The sequence below is a fragment of the Callospermophilus lateralis genome, chromosome 16 (assembly GCF_048772815.1).
Source record: "Callospermophilus lateralis isolate mCalLat2 chromosome 16, mCalLat2.hap1, whole genome shotgun sequence".
Classification (NCBI taxonomy): Eukaryota; Metazoa; Chordata; class Mammalia; order Rodentia; family Sciuridae; genus Callospermophilus; species Callospermophilus lateralis.
In genome coordinates this window covers 16,454,838-16,468,416 of record NC_135320.1, presented here as the reverse complement: position 1 = coordinate 16,468,416, position 13,579 = coordinate 16,454,838, and the positions used below count along the sequence as shown (strand labels likewise).

Genomic DNA, 13,579 nt, shown 5'->3' with positions numbered 1-13,579 from the left:
TCCCATGCTTATTACAAATATCCAACTAAGAAAAACCGAATAAAGTTAGCTCTCAAAGGTTTGTATAATAATCAAGACTTAGCTAAAGACAAAAGATTCAGAGGCAGGAAGATTACTCAGAGCAAAAAAAAAAAAAAAATTGTAACAACACTCTTATTATAGATCATGTTCTTTCTCCAAAATATAAAAATCATTTGCTAGTGCTTTTCCTTTAATTGTAAATACATGGACAATAATGAAGTAATTGAATTCACTTTCAAGTTATTAAATTGTGGCCAAGAAAATATATTTTTTACCAGATTACATTGTATTTTATTTTAAAATAAACATAGTGAATTACGTGTTCTTTTTCATATACAGATGTTATAGAAAAAATATTTGCAAGTTTAGTTTCTTAGTTGTAGTTGCTAAGTGTATGCAGATAATTTAAATAGCTATTATTTCATCATTTCAGACCAACTTTAATACTGTTTTAACAAGAGAAAAATTGAGAAAAGAAAACATAATAAATGATCTTAGTGATAAGTTAAAAACTACAATGCAGCAACAAGAACGGGATAAAGGTTAGTACTGTTTTGTAATATGATTTTTTTTAATGAAAATTCACGTGAAGTATTTTCTCAATGCTTATTTCAATTTGGGGGTCTTTCAGATTTGATAGAGTCACTTTCTGAAGATCGAGCTCGTTTGCTTGAGGAAAAGAAAAAGCTTGAAGAAGAAGTCAGTAAGTTGCGTAGTAGCAGTTTTGTTCCTTCAGCGTATGTAACAACAGCCCCAGAACTTTATGGAGCTTGTGCCCCTGAACTCCCAGGTGAAACTGAAAGGTCAGCCATGGAAACAACAGATGAAGGAAGAGTGGATTCAGCAATGGAGACAAGCATGATGTCTGTTCAGTAAGTATGGTCTTATACAGTGTTATTTTAAGGCTTTTTAAGTTTGTAGTGCCATTTTGTAAGTTATAAAACTTGGAAAGGGAGTATTTTTAACTTTACTGATGGCTCACAATCCGTATAAAGTGTAATTAAAAAATGCAAAGCATAAACATGTCAGGAGAACTTGTAATAGACTATATGAATGACAGAAATAAATCGTATTAAAAAAAAACCTCTCAGGGCAAAAATATAAGATAGCTACATTCTGTGTGTAAGAGAGGCAGCTAAAGCAAAATGATACAAGAAAGGTGAGTATAATGTGATAGAAAAATATCTAAAAAAGTGATAAGGAAACAAATTTTAGAATTTAAAAACAGATGCTTTAAAAAGCTAAGGAAGAGATTTTATTATTTCCTGTTGAATAACTGGGTGGCTGATTACTATACTTTTTTTAAAATTTACTTATTTTAATTAGGTATATATGACAGCAGAATTATTTTGATTGATTGTACACAACTGTAGCACAACTTTACATTTCTATGGTTGTACACGATGTAGTGTCATACCATTTGTGCAGTCATACATGTACCTAGGATAATGATGTCCATCTCATCCCACCATTTTTCCTGCCCCCATGCACCTAAGGACGAGATTTTAAAGACTAGGTTTCACTAAAATGTGGTTAGTTGTTAATTAAAAGTTTTTTTTTTTTTCCTTTTCAGTACCAGGGATTGAACTTGGGGACACTCAACCACTGAGCCACATCCCCAGCCCTATTTTGTATTTTATTTAGAGACAGGGTCTCACTGAGTTGCTTAGCACCTCGCTGTTGCTGAGACTGGCTTTGAACTCGAGACTCTCCTGTCTCAGCCTCCCAAGCCGCTGGGTTACAGGTGTGCTCCACCACACCTGCCATTAAATGTTGTCTTTGATAAACTCCTACAAACCAAAAATAGTTTAAAAATAGAATGTGAACTTTCAAAATTGACAGTTTAGGGTACTTCTCTCACAAGAAACAATAAGGTAAAAGTCTTTATGTTTGGAAATTTGAATACCTAATGGCTAGACATGGATATTTCTTTTTAGTATTGAATTATTCCAAACTAAAGTTTCAAAAACATAAATGTGACAAGTGATGGTGTGGGAAAAATATATAGCCTCAAGTACATTTATTTCAAAAGTGAATTCACTCTTGTAGGAGAAAGAGCAGTTCTTATTATCTGGGGAAAATAGAAATTTGAAGACATTGCCCGTAGATATATATAACAAGTTTTGCTTATAATTTCAAAAAATTTATAGATCTAGGTCTAATACACAGAATAGACAATATTGAAACATGGTCTGCATTTATATTTACATTTCCAAAACCTTATTGAAGAATGTGAAGTTCAGAATTTCAGAAGGCTACAACTAATAACAAATTACTCTTTTACTTACAGAGAAAATGTCCCTATGCTGTCTGAAGAAAAACAGAGGATAATGCTCTTAGAACGAGTAAGTAAAAATTCTCTTCATGAAATACCATGTTGAATGTGTCCACTTTGGGAAAGCATTTAAATAACTTTATTTTGAAATATAGGTTATAGACTACCTCTTTTTTAGAAGTCCTGTCATTTGTGATCCTACTGGCTAAAAATTGTCAGTATTTCAGACCTTTCATTTTCATAGTTTTCCAAAGAATTTTTTCTGTATAAAAGAAAAAGATAGTTTTAATAAAATAAATATATGAAATAACGGTTTTACTCATCAGTGCAGAATTCAGCAAAATAACATAAATATGAGTTATACACATTTATTTCAAAAATAATTTTTGTAAATCTGCAAAAATATAAAGAAAGATAATGAAATATGTTTTCAATAAAGATTAATTGAAATGAACAGGAGAAAATTGGCAATAGGGGTTTTCTTCCAGTTGTATACAAAATTGAACACATTTGGCCAATCCTTTAAGATCTTCAACAATATCTTTTGCTTACAACAAGCTTGTTCGGTAAAAATCCATTGTCAAAATCATACAACTTTGTTCAAATACAGCTTCTATGCTTTTGTTATTAAAGACATAACATAAATGCAATTTCCTCCACTTACATGAGACCTTAAGCAAATTCTTTGGAGAATAGGTCTCAATTACTACCTATTTCCAGACTCCAAGCCTAATACATATAAAGTTGAATAGTGTTTGGCTTATGTAAATGTATCTAAAATTGTTCTCATTTGCATTAAAGTGCTAAATAAAATTAAAACTTTTTGTACCAGGACCATACATTTGTTTGAATAAAAGAGATTTTTGACAGTCATTCTGTTTATATTTAAATAGGTATAAGGGTAAACCACAGGTCTCTTTTTTTTCTACCTGTAGACACTGCAGTTGAAGGAAGAAGAAAATAAGCGATTAAATCAAAGATTGGTAAGTTTTTTCCTAGAAGATTTGATCTTAACATTTTAAAATTATTTACATTATATTTCATTACAAAAACATACCATGTGAAGAATGTATGCTTTACTTTACTATTAGTATTTGATGAACCATGTTGGTCAGTGATTACTATTGATTCAGAGTAATAGGTCAGAGTTGTAACTGTGGATTCATACTTTTTCATGGCTTAAAGGCACATATGTATTGGTGAAAATTAAGATTAGAACTGACCAAGTGAACTACCTTCCTAAGATAACTTTGAAAAAATTGAAAATAGAAGTATTTGACTCTTAAGAAAACTAATTTTTTAGAATTTCATGAATATTTGTGTTTGGGATCTTAGTAATGATTCTTATTTCAATCAGCAAGTAAAAAATTAGAGCTATGCCTCATAAACCTGTTGAAAATTAACATGCCATTTTCCCGGATGTGCATAATTTTCATACATTATATCTTTTCATGAATCTTGTAAATACAAATGTCTAAAAGACAAAATTCTCTGTATGGTCTTTTGACCTAACTTGGCTATTCTCTAACCTGTGATTTTTGTTGTTGTTTTTAACCAGTTACTCCAGCTGCCCATTTTACAGCCAGTCACTTGTATTAATAAGGAACTTGCTTCATTTTTTCAAATTCTAGTAATTATGATTTTTATAAGGATATAGAAACAGTTTAAGGCTTAGGTTTAGTACTTTGAAAAGTTTTGAGTTACTTTTCAAAATTAAGCTTTTTAAATATCTTACAACGAAATATCTGCTTTCTTTCTTATACCATTGTGATAGCATCAAAATTAGTTTTTGTGGTTATGCTTTGGGCCTGCTTTGCTTAGAAAAGAGAGGCATTTTTGCAATTCCTTTAGGCCCACAAACCTTGGAACTCAAGCCCCAGGTTATCACAAGATGATGTAATAAATGAATTAAAGAGTGGGACAGTCCCAGCTGAGTTAATGGCATCTGCAGATCAGTTAGGAAGTACCATTTCTATTTCATCAGAAGAAGAAAAAAAAATGAGTTGCTACCGCTTGTTTCATTGTTTGTTGATTATTTAAACTAGTCATCTGGTTCTGCACAGTGGTGCACTTCTGTAATCCCAGCAAGTAGGAGGCTGAGATAGAGCATCACAAGTTCAAGATTAGCCTCAGCAACTTAGCAAGACCCAATCTCTCCCCACCGGCCTCTGGGTTTTAAAAAAATAAAAAATAAAAACTGAGGCATCTCAGGACTCAAAAAATGTGAGAAATTCCTAGCTCTTAGAATGTTGTGTTCCTCCTCATCCCATCCCATTTCAATCAGAAATGTGTTTAAGTATTTTGAGTAAGATATTTTTAAAGATAATTTTGGATTTTGATTTTTCAAAAATGAAATATTTAAAAACTAACATGCTATAAGGAGAGTAACTAAGAACAGAGTAGGGACGAAGAGCATGAGAAGAAGATTAACATTAAACAGGGATGAGAGGTGGGAGGGAAAGGGAGAGAGAAGGGAAATTGCATGTAAATGGAAGGAGACCCTCAGGGGTATACAAAATTACATACAAGAGGAAGTGAGGGGAAAGGGGGAAAAATATAAGGGGGAGAAATGAATTACAGTAGAGGGGGTAGAGAGAGAAGAGGGGAGGGGAGCGGGGAGGGGGGATAGTAGAGGATAGGAAAGGCAGCAGAATACAACAGACACCAGAATGGCAATATGTAAATCAATGGTTGTGCAACTGATGTGATTCTGCAATCTGTATACAGGGTAAAAATGGGAGTTCATATCCCACTTGAATCAAAGTGTGAAATATGATATATCAAGAACTATGTAATGTTTTGAACAACCAACAATAAAAATTAATTTAAAAAAAAAGATGAAGAAAAAATAAATAAATAAAAATAAAAACTAACATGATAGAATTGTAAAACTTAAAAACTGTCTCTCTCCAATGTAAAAAATATGTGACTCTAGTATCAGTTTTTTAATTCAACCAAATTTGTAAAAATAACTACATAAGTTAAAAAATGAAGGTAAATTTGCCTAATAAAACTAATAAAATAATTGTGTTTTTGAATATGAGTACTGTGCTAGTTTGGATTCTTTCAAGCTGGGATACAGACTTAAATATGATTAATGTTGAAAACATTTTTGCAATGAACACATTTGATGCTGTAAATATAAAGGGTTCATAAACTATTATTTTTTTAGATGTCACAGAGCATGTCTTCAGTATCTTCACGGCACTCTGAAAAGATAGCAATTAGAGAGTAAGTATTTTATTTTTATTTCATGGGTTGTTTTTTTCTGTGAAAAAAATTTATATTTTATTTTAGTCCTAATGGTTACTCCAGTTCATGCTCTTTGAGCCAAATGCTTTGTACTTGAAGGTAGTAAAAGAAAATTAGAAATCGAGGTTTTTCTAAATTGTTATCCTGGAACCATTAGAATTACATCCCAAATTATTGCTATTATGGTATCCTCAATCACACAAATATTCTTGAAGCCTGTTTGGCTATAGTTAGCAGTTTAGCTGGTTACACTTCTTAAATCTCCTATATGTCCTTTTAATTTTATATTGGAAAGGCTTGATTTTCCTCATTTTTATTTTTATTGATATGCTACAAATTCATAATGTACTATAAAATATTTCAGTTGAATAATGTAACAATTTTCCTAGATAAGTCAGAGAAATAGTTTATGGACACAGCACCTTTATTTGATTTATTCATTTTTATATTATGCTGAGGATTGAACCCAGTGCCTCATACATGCTAGGCAAGCACTCTGCCACTGAGCCCAGCCCAATAATTGTTCTTTTACTTGAGCTATATGAAAGGAGCTGTGCATTAGTAGCAACACATGTATAATGACCTGTCTTTTATAGCTGATAGGATAAATGCAGAAATACTGAATTAAATATTTTTAAAGACCCTTTATTTAAACTGTTTACTAAATTTTTGGTTGTCAGATATTTGTGTTTCTGACATTTCATGTCTCATTTGAGGTTTTTTTTTTCATGTGATTTGAAACAGCAGAATGGTAACTGACTTTATCCACTATTTATCAAATCAATGGATTGTTTATTTATGATCTTTTGAAGATTAGAGAGAGATGAGCTGTACAAAAAACCTGTTATACCAGATGTGGTAGTATATACCTATAATCCCAGTGGTTTGGGAGGCTGAGACAGAAGGATAGCAAGTTTGAGGTGAGCCTCAACAACTTAGGGAGACCCTAAGGAATTTAGTGAAGCCTTAGTTATAAAAATAAAAAGAACTCTAAGCCAGGTGTGCTGGTGTAAAACTGTAATCCCAGCTGCTCAGGAGGCCGGTGCAGGAGGATTGCGAGTTGAAAGCCAGCCTCAGCAAAAGCGAGGTGCTAAGCAACTCAATGAGACCCTGTCTCTAAATAAAATACAAAATAGGGATGGAGATGTGGCTCAGTGGTCGAGTGCCCCTAAGTTCAATTCCCGGTACCCAAAAAGTAAAACTAAATTTAAAAGGTCTGGCAATATTGCTCAGTGATTAAGCACCCCTGGATTCATTCCCTGGTTCCAAAAATAATTAAGGAAAAAAAAATACATTGATGTTTCTGAACAGCAAATCTATAAAAGCTTTAAAGGGACAGACGCATAATAAGCACACAGGCAGTTGTACTTACTTTTTTGCTGTTTCCTTGTTCCATTTCTTCAGACTATATCTCAAGCCAAGTAATATCCCTTGACTTATTTTGACTGAAATAACTAGTACCTGGGCTTAGCTCAATTTCTTTTTATTTGTAATTGAGACTACTACATTTGGAAATTGGATCAGTTCTTTGACACTGACTATAATAGATCTCTCTCTTTGAATTTGTTTTTTGGTATATAATAAATAATTAGGGGGAAAATCCTTCTATGAGTGGATAAACTGTGAATGAGTGTTTTTGTACTCCTGTCCGAGCGTTTATTTTCTTATTAAGGAAATTTTCTGTCTTTGATAGTTGCTGGCATCATGGTTTAAACATCTGTAGATGACCAGCCCTCCCTTTTGGAGCTGAGCAAAATACAAAAGAATGTGTAAATGTCATCTGTAGATTGCTTATAATACTTAGTACAATGTAAATACTTTGTAAAAAAAAATGTACTGTGATGTTTGTGGAATAATGAAAAGGAAAAAAGTCCATATATGTTGAATAGGTGTGCAGTTTTTTCACCAAATATTTTTGGTTCATGATTGGTTGAATTTGCAGTGGATGTAAAAATCCCCCAAATGCAGAGGTCTAATTGTATATACTGAAATATTCAAAATAGGAGGCTTGATGGTAACTCTCTCTTTGGGACAGTAAAATTACTTTCCTTTATTTAGTTTTCAGGTGGGAGATTTGGTACTCATCATCCTAGATGAACGTCATGACAATTATGTATTATTTACTGTTAGTCCTACTTTATATTTTCTGCATTCAGAGTCTTTGCCTGCCCTGGATCTCAAACCAGGTGAGGGTGGTAAGTGTCACATCCATGACTGGAATAATAGTATATAGTAGAGGAAATAAATTTTAAAAGATTTTTCCCCTATTGTATAATCATATAAAAATTGTCACTTAGAGGAACTCTACCTCATTTGTTTTTTTTTATAAAATTGCTGTATCCAGATTTTTACAATATAGCTTGTGGAGTATCAGAATATATGAGGATTCACACATTTCATAGTCTAGTAATTGCAGAATTATATTGCTGATGCATGTTCATTTGTTTACAAAGACATTACCAATTTTTGGCAAAAAATATTACTTATATTAACATTTTTGCTACATTTGATTGTTTTTCTATCTTGTTTTTTTATTATAGTAGTTAATACTTTTGAAAGGGGAGAGGGCATTAAGCTTTGTTAAGATATTCTAAACAATAATGTCCATCATCTATTTGATCTTTAAAGAACTCAAAAAGGGGCTGGGGGTGTGTGTGGCTTAAGCAGTAGCTCGCTCGCCTGGCATGCATGCGGCCCAGGTTCAATCCTCAGCACCACACACAAAGATGTTGTGTCTGCCGAAAACTAAAAAAATAAATATTAAAAATTCTCTCTCTCTCTCTCTCTCTCTCTCTCTCTCTCTCTCTCTCTCTCTGTCTCAAAAAAAAAAAAAAGAAACTCAAAAAGAAGAAAATAGATAACTTGGTACACTTAGTCAAAGAAGCATTATTTAGAAAAGAAAACAAAAATGTACCCATGTAAATTGGTATTTCTCTTTGGAGAGACCTGTGAATTGAGTCACTGGACTAAGCCAATATCGACATCTCCATCATGGCTATTGATAGTACACTCTTAAAATAGTCACGTACCATGAAAAATGAGAAGATAACCTTACAATTTTTCTATTTTTTTTTCACTTTGAAATAATGATTTTGTTGGATTTTTCTTTATATATAGTGTGTGGGATTTTTGGTTGTTATTCTTTTCTTTTTCATTTGTTTAAACCTCGTATTTGAAAGTGATTTTAAATTTGCTAAAATTTGTTATAGCCAAACATGTATGCATTTGTCCAGATTTCACATATTAACATTTTTGCTCCATTTGCATTGTGTATTTCTAAATATACAAATAAGCAAATACACAAAAATGTGTACATTCATTTGTTTCATTCCCAGAACCATACATTACTACATGATGGTTCTTTGCCATTAAACATTTCTGTGTTTAAATTTAGGAAACACTACATTTTTTTAAAATTTACACTACCATATTATAAAGACTCTCACAAGGCTTTCAGAAAACAATTTAACAACATTAAGTCATAATGAGCCCACCCCTCCGACATTCTTTTGTGGTACTGGGGATTGAACCCAGGGCCTTGTGCTGGAAGGCAAGCCCTCTACCAACTAAACTATATTCCCAGCCCCCCTATCTTTTTCCTTTGAGAAATACATGACAGAGAATGCCAATTGGTGTCATACTATCCCTATGTGGTTGGCAAAAGAGTGGAAGGGGAGCATGGATTACCAGAATATTTTTGCGTCTGTGATAGTGGCACTCATTACTCTTCTGGCACAAAGGGATTTAGTTTTAGATGTTTCTTTTCTATGACACTATGAATTAGTTGTGAAGCACTATTTTTTTTTTTTTTTGGACCTTGATTTTATTTATTTATATGTGGTGCTGAGAATCGAACCCAGTGCCTCACACGTGCCAGGCAAGCGCTCTACCACTGAGCTACAGCTCCAGCCCCGTGAAGCACTATTTTACTCTTCAAAATATTTTCCATATTCGGCTCTCCAGATACTTTATCATCTTATCATGTGATAGAACCCTTATAGTTCAATTTCTCATGATTTATTTAGGATATCTTTCAGGCATATGTTGCCAAATTATTTTCATGGAATAAGTAACAGTTATGTCCTCTGATGGGGATCACAGGACTTTAACATAAATAAAATATTTTATTGTCTGAATACCTTTAAAGTCAACTTTACTGTGACAGCTACTTTTGAAATGAATTAAATTAATTAGATTCTCTGGCATTATCTAAATGAGGAATACCTTTCTCATCCTGTCACCATTTTCAGTCTCCCCTTACACAAGAACTACCCTTCTAGACTTAGCCCCTTATACAAGAAATACCCTTCTAGACTTATCCCCTTATACAAGAACTACCCTTCTAGACTCAGTTTGTTTTTTAACAGTTGTTTATTGAGCAAAAACTATAGTCACACTGCTGTGTCAGACATTGTGACTATAGGTGTGAGAAAGGTGTAGTTTCTGCCCTTTCTGCCAATGCCATTAAAATTAGTACTCCTCAAAAGCAGTTCTTTGCTTTGATCTTAGAAAGATCAAAGATCCGATCATCTTTGTTCTTTTGATAGGTGGCAGTGTTGAGTTAGCCTAGAGTTCTTAGATTTATTTGTTCGTTATTCATACTTAAGATTTATCAGTTCCCCAAACTATGTGAGTTATGTGATTTGATGTGCCATGAATGTTCATTTAGGAAATGAGTTGAAAAAGCTATGTGTCACTGGTTGAAAAGAAACATGAATTCAGTTTTATCAATTATTAACCATTTAGTGATTTCAGTACTTTTCAAACCTTACATATTCTTTTAGTCATGCAAATTTCATTAGGCTTTTGATTCTGGCATTTCTATTTTCATGAATAATTATAACTGTACTTTCAAAAAGAGAATAACAATTTGATTCATTAGCTTCAGGTGCATCTAGAAGACCCTGGGTACTTGGAAAAGTAATGGAAAAGGAATACTGTCAAGCCAAAAAGGTAAAAACTATATTCTAAAATATAAAACTAGGAATTTTATTTATATAGAAATTTATTGATGGTGCTGTCCTTGACCTTTTAACTTACTTCAAGTAGAGCTTGAATTTAATTAGATTTAGCTTAAGACAACAATTTTAGAAGTATTTATTTTATTGGTCTTTAGGTAAAGGTAGAACCACCAACAATCTTACCAACCTATAAAGGAAAACTACTATAGTGTCTATTAAATTACTAATGTTACTTCTACACTATATTATTTCTACTCATTGTATAACTGTTGACAACCATGAATTCTGTTTGTACATAGGAGTTGATGTTCAATTGTTTTCATGCCCTACTCCCATTGAGGAAAGCTAGTGTAAAGTATTTGGTGGCTTAAAAAATAGATCTATGGCTAGGCATGTCGGGGTACTTGTGTAATTTGGTTTAATTATTCAAGTGATTTCCTTTTTTCTTTTCCTTGCAGGCACAAAACAGATTTAAAGTTCCTTTGGGGACAAAATTTTACAGAGTGAAAGCTGTGTCATGGAATAAGAAAGTATAGCTTATGGAAGAAATACTTCGTTCTGTGTCATTTCTAATTTGTCCTACAGTGCTCATTAATCACTCCAGAAACAGCAGGTCATCTTTTGATACAAAAGTCATAATGACAGTATACTTCATTGGTGTGCATCATTTACTTTTTAACTGGCTACATTTTAGGAACAATAAATTCATCAAAACCCTTGGCTGAATTAAAATGGTTTTGGTTTTTGTTTTTTACCCAGATAACTCTAGAAATGCGGACCAAACTGTTCATTTTCTCAAAGGGCATACCCTGTGCATTGTGGCTTATGATTAGCCATATTAATTGCCTGTTAAATATACATTAGCTTGAACTTAGATGTTAAATGTTAGTTATTATTACCAGCATTTGTCCTTTTGTGAAATCAATATCAGAATACTTGCACTCTTTAACACATTCTTTATAAAATGTATAAATTCTAAAAAACTATTTAAAGAGGGGTGTTATTGCATGCAGATAATCATAATTTTGAGTTTGCCTCAGTAGATTACTAAAGCAAATTCTTTCATTTATTTTTTTAAATGCCCTTTGATGTTTCAAAAACAAAAAAGGAACTTTGTATTTCGACTGATTTTAAGATCAGCCGTAAATAATCAGCAATCTTCAAAAGCACTTTCAACAGATAGGTCATCTGGGTTCTAAAGGGAGGGGTCTGCGCCGTTGACATTTTTGAATGCAGCACTCAAACCTTCCCAACGTCTTGGACTGTTTGGAATAATCATATTGATGAAATCGTAATTCATGGTTGAGTTTCAGAAAAAGATATTCATTGTACATTAACCATTTAGAGGTCATTTAAATAACAAAATATCATATTGTAAAAGACCTGTACAATTTTAAAACAATAAAGATTTGAACCTGTAAATGTGTGTGCCTTTTAAAGAAGGATACATTTTTAATATATTGAGTGATTGTTGGGAAGTGTGAAAAATTGTTCTGTATTATATCAAAGAGAAAATGTTTATTATGAAAATGTTCTTTACTGTGTAACAGGGTAAAACAGTGTTATGTAGACTAGAACTGTGTAAACTAGACCTTCAGAGGAGTTGCCATTGAGTAAAGGTATTTAAATGAGTTAGTTGAGTTGAATGAGAGTTGTTTCAGGTTTGTTGCTAGAGAACAGTAACAAAATGATTCTTTTTCAGAAAATATTTAATTTTTAAGTTAAATATTTTTTTAAGTATGTATATCTAATAGTACAAAAAATGGAATAAACATCATAGTGTATAGAAAACTGAATTTGACAACATATTAATGAATAAATGAACAAATGATTTCATACGTTTCTATTCAGTCCTTCCATGACATCTTTATGCGAAGAATACTAAAGCAATAAATTTACTTTGTATACAGTGGTTTTTGTTTGGAAGCAGGTTTGGTTGGAATCTGCTAGGTAGGCCTCTTTTACGTGCGCCATTGTGCTGCAGCATTGTGGTATGCTGTAAAAATAGGTCATTGTAATACTTTTGCCAGGCGTCATGGTGCATAGCTGTTATCCCAGCAGCTTGGGAGGTTGAGGCAGGAGGATCATGAGTTCAAAGCCAGTCTCGGCAACTTAGTGAGGCCCTAACCACTTCATCTAGATCCTGAAAAAGGACTGGAAATGTGGTTCAGTTGTTAAGCTCCTCAGGGTTCAACCTCCAATACCATTATTGTTGGATGTTGTTACTTGTTTTTCTTTTTTTTTTTTTATTGGTTGTTCAAAACATTACAAAGCTCTTGACATATCATATTTCATACATTTGATTCAAGTGGGTTATGAACTCCCATTTTTACCCCGTATACAGATTGCAGAATCACATCAGAAATGACCTCACACTACACTTCGAAGCCTTAGAAAAAGAAGAACAAATCAGCAGCAAATATAGTAGAAGGCAAGAAATAATTAAAATTAGAGCTAAAATCAATGAAATCGAAACAAAAGAAACAATTGAAAAAATTGACAAAAACTAAAAGTTGGTTCTTTGAAAAAATAAATAAGATTGATAGACCACTAGCCACGTTAACAAAGAAGAGAGAGAACCCAAATTACTAGCTTACGGGATGAAAACGGCAACATCACAACAGACAATTCAGAAATACAGAAGATAATTAGAAATTGTTTTGAAACCCTATACTCTAATAAAATAGAAGATAGTGAAGGCATCGATAAATTCCTTAAGACATATGAACTACCCAGATTGAGTCAGGATAAACAACCTAAACAGACCAATATCAAGTGAGGAAATAGAAGAAGCCATCAAAAGACTACCAACCAAGAAAAGCCCAGGACCGGATGGATATACAGCAGAGTTTTACAAGAACTTTAAAGAAGAACTAATACCAATACTCCACAATCTATTTCAGGAGATAGAAAAAGAGGGAGAACTTCCAAATTCATTCTATGAGGCCAATATCACCCTGATCCAAACCAAATAAAGACACCTCAAAGAAAGAAAATTACAGACCAATATCCCTAATGAATTTAGATGCAAAAATCCTCAATAAAATTCTGGCAAATTGGATACAAAGAT

General features: G+C 32.7%; 1 protein-coding gene across 6 annotated transcripts in view; it reads left to right on the top strand.

Annotated features, from left to right (window-relative positions):
* Positions 1–12,345, top strand: part of Rb1cc1 (RB1 inducible coiled-coil 1) — a 74,173-nt gene extending 61,828 nt beyond the window's left edge. For 5 of the 6 annotated variants that reach the window (XM_076836236.1, XM_076836233.1, XM_076836235.1 and 2 more), the window contains 8 exons: positions 455–563; positions 653–893; positions 2,312–2,366; positions 3,232–3,279; positions 5,469–5,527; positions 7,607–7,743; positions 10,431–10,501; positions 10,968–12,345. In XM_076836236.1, the coding sequence (XP_076692351.1) occupies positions 455–563; positions 653–893; positions 2,312–2,366; positions 3,232–3,279; positions 5,469–5,527; positions 7,607–7,743; positions 10,431–10,501; positions 10,968–11,045 (798 nt within the window). In that variant the 3' untranslated portion in view covers positions 11,046–12,345. The remainder of the gene's footprint in view (positions 1–454; positions 564–652; positions 894–2,311; positions 2,367–3,231; positions 3,280–5,468; positions 5,528–7,606; positions 7,744–10,430; positions 10,502–10,967) is intronic. The other variant, XM_076836237.1, reaches the window with a different exon arrangement.
* Positions 12,346–13,579: the final 1,234 nt, after the last annotated feature.